Source organism: Zalophus californianus, chromosome 10 (genome assembly GCF_009762305.2).
Source record: "Zalophus californianus isolate mZalCal1 chromosome 10, mZalCal1.pri.v2, whole genome shotgun sequence".
In the NCBI taxonomy this organism is placed as follows: Eukaryota; Metazoa; Chordata; class Mammalia; order Carnivora; family Otariidae; genus Zalophus; species Zalophus californianus.
Window position 1 is genome coordinate 3,428,918 of NC_045604.1, and position 9,195 is coordinate 3,438,112.

The 9,195-nt window shown below is 47.6% G+C and overlaps 1 protein-coding gene across 2 annotated transcripts; it reads left to right on the plus strand.

Moving 5' to 3' along the window:
• The first annotated feature begins 209 nt into the window (after positions 1 to 209).
• Positions 210 to 3,872, plus strand: LOC113933555 (T-cell surface glycoprotein CD1e, membrane-associated-like). Of its 2 annotated transcripts, XM_027613791.2 has the most exons (6): positions 210 to 393; positions 681 to 977; positions 1,569 to 1,847; positions 2,058 to 2,336; positions 2,704 to 2,800; positions 2,922 to 3,872. In XM_027613791.2, the coding sequence occupies exons 1-6, from the start codon at positions 333 to 335 to the stop codon at positions 3,094 to 3,096; spliced, it is 1,188 nt and encodes a 395-aa protein (XP_027469592.1). In that variant the 5' UTR covers positions 210 to 332; the 3' UTR covers positions 3,097 to 3,872. The 2 variants fall into 2 exon arrangements, with proteins under 2 accessions (XP_027469592.1, XP_027469593.1); XM_027613792.2 differs by lacking the exon at positions 2,704 to 2,800 and having other exon boundaries at positions 2,922 to 3,115.
• The last annotated feature ends 5,323 nt before the right edge of the window (positions 3,873 to 9,195 follow it).

Sequence of the window (9,195 nt, forward strand, 5' to 3'; positions counted from 1 at the left end):
ACCCAAGTGTGGACCTGATTCCTCCAAGGCCAGAAGGATCTCCGTTTTCCTGCTGGCCCAGACTGAAGCCAGGACCCCTCTGACAGAGGGTGTGCATAGGGGCAGTCGGGGGGTGCAGGGAGACAATGTGGAAGCTAGAGAGTAGCAGAGAGGGAGAGGAAGTGAGAGCCCCATGGGGCTGCCCCGAGGAGGCAGGAGGGTTTCTCTGACAGGGAAGTGGGCAGAGAGGGAGGTCTGCCTGTCTGAGGCAGGGGGAGTCAGATGAGAGCAGGAGGGTTTGGAGGGCAGCGATCTGAATCCTGTTGAGGCATCCTTCATCTGACTGAGCCGCAATGCTGCTCCTGTTGCTGCTGCTCTTCAAAGGATGTCTCCAGTGTGGAGCAAGCCTAGACGGTAGGACAAGCCCTGGGAAGACTTCTGATGCTGGGCACAGTGGGGTGAGGTTCTGGGAGGACCTGCAGGAGGGAGTACTACTCCCATAGGATGCCCTTGGAGTCTGCATGCCAGGCTGGTTCCAGGCAAAACATCTTGCCACAGCTCATTTTCTGTTTCTAGTTTTGGGAAGAGGAAGCAGGCTGGGAGAGCAGGGTGGGCTATGGGAATGTGTGCAGTCTGTGTAACTGTCTCCATGGTTCCTCGCCCATGCTCACGTACTCTCTCCATGTGGCCTGGCCTCTCAGCACCCCAGGTCCCAGGACCCCCTGATCCTGCCGCAGAAGAGGCCCTCTCCTTCCGCATCCTCCACACTTCCTCCTTTGCCAACAGTAGTTGGGCGTCCTCGGAGGCCTCGGGCTGGCTGGGTGATCTGCAGACTCATGGCTGGGACAACGTCCTGGGCACCATCAGCTTCCTGCGGCCCTGGTCCCAGGGGAATTTCAGCTCCGAGGATCTGAAAATCCTGAAAAATCTGTTCCTACTCTACTTCCACGGCTTCGTCATCGAGGTGCAGGCCTTTGCGCACCAGTTTCAGTTTGAATGTGAGTTCCTTGCTCCATGCCAATCTCTGCCTGCAGGCTCCAATTTGCTTCCAAAGGGGCTCTGACCTCACCCAGCCTTTCTGGACTATTCCCTGTCCCCCTCGGGCTCCTGCTCTCTCTCCTGCCTCACGATTCATCACCGTCCCCACTCCACCCACCCACCCACCCTAGACACAGATAGGCTGGCAAGGACGCATCCCTCCACACTGCCATATACACTTCCGTGTTCTGGCTCCCCGCAATAGTGTCTCCCTGTGATCTTCTGCCCACCACCCCTGGCCCCAGACATGGCCTCTCCAGCCAGGATTCTGCCCTCCCTTCTCCTGGCCTGAGAGTCTACCAGGCCCACCTGTACCTAACCATTCCCAAGTGAGCCCTTCCAACCGGGTCCCCAACTTCCCAACACCTTCCCATCTAGCCCCTCCCCATCAATTATTTCTAAATACGTTCTTATCTTCACATTTTCTTCCCACAAATTCCCTCCCCTCCCCCACCGAACTCCAGCATGCTGTGTGATTCCAGAGCAAATCTCCTAGACTGCTTACTTTCCTTCCCTGTAATTGTTTCCACATGGCTTCTGTCCACCCCCAGACCCCTTCGAGCTCCAGGTGTCAGCTGGCTGTACGGAACATGCTGGGAAGGCCTCAGGAAGCTTCTTGAATGGGGCTTATCAAGGCTCAGATTTTCTGAGTTTCCAAGGAAACTCCTGGCAGCCATCTCCAGGAGCTGGAAGTCGGGCTCAGAAGGTCTGTGCAGTGCTCAACAACTACCTAGACATTAAGGAAATTGTACAGACCCTTCTCAGCCACACCTGCCCTCTGTTTCTGGCAGGAATCCTTGAAGCAGGGAAGTCAGAACTGGAACGACAAGGTGAGTTTTCCCAGTGCTTTAAGCTTCATATTCCACTCTTTGCCATCCCTTTGAAACATACACCGAGAGGCTAGAGGGTGGGATATGTGGGGTTTAGGACCGTTCCTTAGACAAGAGAAAGAAGTGATTACTCCAACTGCTAAGACCACCGAGTCACTGAGCTTGGTCCCAGGTGCCCCTAAGTGCCTTGTCTCCTCATCTTCTCTCCAGTGAAGCCCGAGGCTTGGGTGTCCAAAGGCCCCAGTCCCGGTCCCGGCCGTCTGCTGCTGGTGTGCCACGTCTCCGGCTTCCACCCAAAGCCTGTGTGGGTGATGTGGATGCGGGGTGAGCAGGAGCAGCGGGGCACCCAGCGAGGCGACGTCCTGCCCCATGCTGATGAGACGTGGTATCTCCGAGTGACCCTGGATGTGGCGGCCCGGGAGGCAGCTGGTCTGTCGTGCCGAGTGAAGCACAGCAGTCTGGGAGGCCAGGACATAATAATCCACTGGGGTGAGAAAGAGCTGGAGTTTGGCCAGGAAGCAACAGTCCTGGGGCTGCTGAGGGGGGTGCTTGGGAGATGGGTGGGAACACTAGGCACGAGCGCATGGAGGCGGGAGGATCCAAACAAGGAAGGGCAGAGAATGATCACCGTTAAATTTCAAGAAATGGAAGGAAGGGATTGGAGTACTAAAGAGAAAAGGAAGAAGGATCTGGTGATTTGGGTAAGAGACGGGGTGGGGGATTGGGAACACAGACTCAGAAGGAATTGAGATGAAGTCTTCAGAACACGCAGATGAAAATTCTAGGAAGGAGGAGCGTTGATGGTGGTGGCGGCATGGAGAGCCTTGTAGACTGACATCCTTGGTTTACGCCCAAGGAGGTGGAAACTCAGTCCTGCTGACACTGCTCTGTCTGGTGGTGATAGTTACCCTGCTCCTGCTACTTGTAAGGCACTCCTGCTTTAAAAAGCACAGGTGAGCCTCTTCTTGTTCTGTTTCTTCAATTTCTTATCAACTCATTCTTCTTTCCTCCACCCTCCCCGTTCTCTCTCTGATTTCCCTTCCTTGGGATGAAAATCTTCTTCTTTTCCCACAGCTCAAATTGGAAGGCCCTGGCGCCCCCTGCCCCCAGTCCTGACTCCCCCATAGGGACCGACACCCAGGGACCCAGGACTCCTGGACACCAGCTCTACATGCCACAGGAATCGTGGATCAAGAATAGATTTTTAAAGAAATGGAAAACAAGCCTAAACCAACTCTGGCAACATTAGTTTTACCTCACACACAAAATCCTTTTCTGCTTCTTAAACATGGTTTATACCTATAACAAAGCATAATTTTGATAAAGTGGCTTGTTGTGGCAGAAATCTTGACCCCTTTGGAAACTTGTTTTATTTTTTCCCCCATCTTCTAGCAATATCTTTTCTGCTTTGGCCACATGTTCATTGCTGCTGATCCTTCAGACTCTAATTCAGATGCTTCTTTCTCATGGAATCTTCCCTGCCTTGCCCAACTGAAAGCTCTTCTGTACTTCCAAAATTGAATGGATCATCCTAAATACGTTCATCTCTTCCTACTCTGAACAGTGGTTTTTCAGATTTTTGTTTTTCTGTTTTTTTCTCAGTTGCTTGAAAGCAGGATGTAAGTGTTTATAATGGCACCTATGACCCAAACAAAGCCTGACCTGGATTCAGGGCCAGCTTCATGGGCATGTCATCTATGCAGTGCTTGCTGTCTTGAAATCCTTAATAAAACTTGGAGATACTGGGGGGCCTGGGTGGCTCAGTTGGTTAAGGTCACGATCCTGGAGTCCCGGGATCGAGTCCTGCATCGGGCTCCCTGCTCAGCAGGGAGTCTGCTTCTCCCTCTGATCCTCCCCTGCCTCATGTGCTCTCTCTCTCTCTCTTTCTCATTCTCTCTCTCTTTCAAATAAATAAATAAATAAATAAATCTTTAAAAAAAATAAAACTTGGAGATACTGTATTTTCATTCTGGACTCACCCCACAAAATATGTAGCTGGTTCAGCATAAAGTGTTTCTCATTAAATTCTGCCTGAAATAAATTTTTGTCAAATCAAGTGATGTTTTCTTAATCCTCTCCCCTTTGACATCACTGCATCATCTGACTGTGTTCTTATTAAAACCCTTTCTGTCTCCCTGTGTCTCTAACCAGAGGTTGGGGGAGGAGTAGTTGAGTGCTCCAGACTGCACAGTGATTGGGGTGTCTCTGCGTCTTCAGAGACATTTCAAGAAAATAATAATACAGGAGATGTCTCCCATCAGAGTGAGGACCGAGCATTCCCAATTCTCTGAGAGTGTGTGTGACCACATTTGTCTTCAAGTGGCAGGTACTCAGGGAAGAAATTCCTACTTTGAGTGGTCAGGAAGAGGACATGGGGACAGAGGATGGGCAGAGCCAAGGCAGCGAAGGAAAAGAGTGCTTAGATGCTATGTGTTTACTTTTCTTTATTGGTTCAGTTTATTATTATTATTATTAGCATTATTATTTACAGTTTTCCTCTAACTTTTTAAAATATGGATTTTAAAATTATCTACTTAACTTTGAGACACATTGACTGAGACTGTTGGAGAGTGGGAAGCCGTTAGGGTGTAGAGTTCATGCAGATGTCTAGCTGACACCTCCCCTTAGGTGGGATAATTGAGCAGACTGCAGATTTCTTAGTGGAAATGCATCACTCTTTATATTGGTCACTTTCAAGTTAAGACACAGGGTTCCATGACCCCTTACCCAGGCCATAGACTTACCCACGAATAAGGTATTGGGGTCAGGCTTCCCCTACCAAGAGTCCATCAGCTTCTGCGTGACATGTTCAGACTGCTTATAGAGAAGAGTCCAGGGAGGAAGGCAGGACTTTACAGGGCTGTTTGAAGCCCTCTGTGATGAAGTTCAAGGTCCCCTCACATGGCACAAGGCCACAGGTGGTGACCTCTATCAAAATGAAGAGACTCACATAAGGACTTCTCAGTTCCTAGCACAAGTGTGTGATGCAAATATATTTCAGGTGTTTCTCATTTGGGTGGACTTCTCCCCACTAGTCTAATTTTTTGGTCACAATAATTCTTGAACCCCTAAGATGCCTCAATCTCACTTCTCAGGTTCCATGTCCAACCACCCCCCTCCCCACCGTGTGTTGTGCTTCTATGATGCTAGGCTTTCTGTCCTTCAGTTGTGCCAAGCTTCTTCTCAGCTCGAGGCCTTTATTTTAACTCTTCCCTCCACCCAGGGCCATTCTTCATTTACCTTGGTCTTCCACGGATGATTTCAGGACAACCTTCAGCTCCTCAGCTCAAGCATCATCCTCATAGAGAGGCCCTTTGTGGTCAGTGTAACCAAAGTGGCCAGTCTCCCTCAGTCACATTCTATTCCAATGTTCTTTAGTTATTTGTGTTGAATACTGGATTGAGCTGAAATTATCTCATTTGCTTTTATGTAGTTAATGCCCTTTTCACCTACAATGTAGACACTGTGGCATCATGTATATTATCTGTCTTGATCACATGGGTATCCCAGTGTGTAGATTATAGCTGGACACATAGTGGGTGACTAAAATTATGTTTGATGAATGAACAAATGCCATCAACTTCGACTTTTCAGAAAAGATCTTAGAGATCCCAATTCTCTAGTAAGCCATTGGTTTTCAGGAACTGACATGTTTCCAAAGTGCTGGTGTCACTGAAGGACATAAGTGGATCATTGATATTGTGGCAGTATGGTCACTGGTGGCTCTCTCTTTCCTTCAGGTTATTGGCTTTATAAGTGTGGCAAGAGCCTAAGATGCAGATAGGAAGGAAGGCAGGAGGGAGGAGATCTCAGAAGGTCTTGTCAGAGTCCTTCATACTGCGAGTGAGGAGGCCAGTTAACCACAAAGTCCTGCTCCTGGTTTCTCTGCTGCTGAATTGTACTGATCCTCAGAGAATCTTTCAGGGAAGGATGATTGTTGAATACAGAGATTTTCAGGAAACTTTGGGTTCCTAAACACGATACCCTAACACATCCTAGCTCTACTCTGACAAGGTCCTGTAGTTGAGTAGTGGGTGTATGTTTGGGTGAGGCACAAGATATACACCAAAGGAGATGGACCTGGGCTGCCTACACATATGCATCCTCTCCCCCACCCCCCAAAAATTGGCATAAATGGGCTCAGAGAGAGCCCCAAGGGTAAATGACTATGTTGCCAGATATGCCACCTTAACAGGGCTTGGGGAAGTTTTACATATTGGTTCAGGAGATTGTCAGAAAACCTGTGTCATCCCCATGGTGTAGACCTTCATTCTGGGTGATCTAATGTATTTTAAGCTCCTGGGTGAGGACCTAGTATTTAAGAGCAAAATGTGTCACCTTATCACCCCCGAAGAGAGGTGTCATCTATTACTGTTAACTGTGTAATTCTGGCTGAACCCCTGGAACATGGGCTTATTGCTCTGGAGGGCCAGGTGTTCGCAATAGTGAGGAATAACCCTCTCCAGTCCTGCCAGCTGTAACACCAAGAAGGGGAGATGCTTTGCTGCTAGTACAAACCTGGAACCCACTGTATTTTGTTGTGCGCACAAATGTGGTAGAAATATTACGAGATAATTTGGAAGCAGAGATGGAGGCACGATTCTTGGTTGTGGGTGAATTCTCCAGGAGTAGCAGTGATTGTTGGAGGAGGCTGCAGTAGGACTGGTGGAATCGGCACGTGCTGGGCCAAGCTCAGCAGCCATATGCCCTCGGCCAACCATGGCTGAGAGAATGCCTGTCTGCTGTCTACCTAAGAAACGAAGAAAGCCGAGGGTGTGGACAACTTGGTTAAGCGGAGCCCCATCCACTGGGACAGGATCCAGGCTCCCGGAATGTCACTTGCTGGTGATGAAGAAAGATATCTAGGCAGAACATGCTCTGGAACCTGTGTTCAGTTGGGGTAGGAGGTGTCGTGATCCCAGAGTTGTAGGATCGAGCCCCATGTTGGGCTCCACACTCAGTGTGGAGTCTGCTTCGGATTCTCTTCTCCCTCCCCCTTCTGCCCCTCCCCATTCTCTTGCACGCGCTTTCTCTTTCAAATAAATAAGTAAGTAAGTAAGTAAGTAAGTAAGTAAGTAAGTAAATAAATAAATAAATAAAAAGGAGAAGTACCTATTTTATGGTATGGTTACACCTGATTAAATACTAACAAACATTCAAATGGAGCCTACTGTACAGAAGACACTCTCCTACATGCTTTATACATATTAACTCTTGTGATCCTCAGAACAATTCTGAGGCAAACATCATTATTCCCATTTTATAGATAAGGATACCAAGGTCACATAACTAGTAAGCATTGTAAGCAGTTTTGCTTCCAAACCCATACTTAACCATTACATTACACACTCAACAAATAATTATTGGAAGCCCTACCTTGTGACAGGTAATGAAATGCAGCAGAGACACAAGGTGAAATCCCTTATGCACTGAACTTCCATGATAATGGAGTACATAGTGGGGAACATGGTAGGAGGTGGAGCCTGTGAGTTGGGGTCAGATCCTAAAGGGGCTTCACAGGGCACTGCACATGGACTGAAAGTCATTGGAGAATTTGGAATAAATGAATAGCAGCTATTGGTAAAAGGAGATGAGCTCTCAAGCACACATGCTTTCTGACCTCATCACTGGAGGACTACAAAATGGGATGCAATTGCATGCCCACTCACACCACAGGGACCCTGGTCTGCTTCTCTGCACTGACACTAACTGAAAGTCTGCCTCAGCGATGCTCACAAACCACTTTGCAGCAGTGCTTACCAAGTACACCTGACTAGTTTTTCCTCTCCAGGTCACGCCCCCATTTGCCACCTGTCTGCTGCCCACGGAGTTACCTGGAGCAGCTTCAGGACCTCCACGGCTGCTGGTACCCAAAGCTTCCCACCAGTTCTCAGGTGCCTGCACGGAGGGATGCTCCGTGTGGAGGCAGGGGGTATGGCTTCTTCCCCTGTTGTTTGTCTCAGGTGGCACCCAGTTCCAGAAGTTGCCTTGCTTGTGTTTAATCTCCTAAAGCCTCTTGTGTACAACAACGTCAGCTCTGGCTCTCACCCATGTCTTGGGATTTGATAAAGACTCTCTTCACAGCCTTTTCTTCAGTGTCCTTCAGCTGTCCATATTAGTTAGTAACATCATCACAGGACATGAAATGCTACAGGGTGCAGTGGATTCACATAAACTCAGTTATTTATGTTTTCTTCTAGAATAAAAATGGAGGAAGGAAAGACTAAGAATAAAAGTATGAATAAAGACAAGGATTAAAGAAGGAAAGATTCAGTTGAGTATATTTGGGAATAAAATTCTAATTATTTTACCAGGGAATGTTTAAGTCTATAGCCTCCATGTTGACTTTAATTTTTTAAACATATATTTTAAACAAATTATTACTGGAAGCCAACCTTGTGATAATTAACGAAACCCAGCAGAAACACAAGGTAAAATCCCTTACACACAGAATTTCCACAATACTGGAGGGCAGGGGAGACAGACAATAAGCAAATAAAAATACTTTCTGTGAGATAATGACACCTGATACTATTTCAAACTGATGTGGGGAAGGGGATCAGAGAGAGGAAAATGGGCTATGATTGCAAAGACAGTGCACAGAATGGGCCCCTCTGAGAAGGTGGCTTTTGAGAGAAGACCTAAAACAAGAACCAGAACCACGCCATGCAGTGTCCGGGGGAAGAGCTTTCATTCCAAGCAAAGGAACTGCAGGGGAAAGCAATGTTATACTGGGTGTATTCTTAAAAACTGTTAGAACTCCAGCGTGGCCGGCTGTATGGAGTACATGGTGGGGAACATGATAGGAGATGAGGCCTTTGAAGAAAGTAGCCTGCTTTCTTCTTCTTCTTCTTCTTCTTCTTCTTCTTCTTCTTCTTCTTCTTCTTCTTCTTCTTCTTCTTCTTCTTCTTCTTCTTCTTCTTCTTCTTCTTTCTTCTTCTTCTTCTTCTTCTTCTTAAGATTTTATTTATTTATTTGGCAGAGAGAGACACAGCGAGAGGGAACACAGCAGGGGGAGCGGGAGAGGGAGAAGCAGGCTCTTGCGGAGCAGGGAGCCCAATGTAGGACCCTGGGCCCTGGGACAATGACCTGAGCAGAATGCAGACGCTTAACAAATGAGCCACCCAGGTGCCCACCTACTTTTTTCTTGACACAGAAAATGAAGCAAACACCTCCCTTAAAGGAAATTCTTTTTTTTTTTTTTTTTAAATGTAGAATCTGGGTTCTGGGACATATATGGCATTTTGGTGGTAAGCAAAGGTGTTGCTACTAGTGCTTGGGGGATGCTTTCAATATGACAGAGATTAAGAATACTTCTTAAGTCTTTTAACATACTGAGTTCAAACCG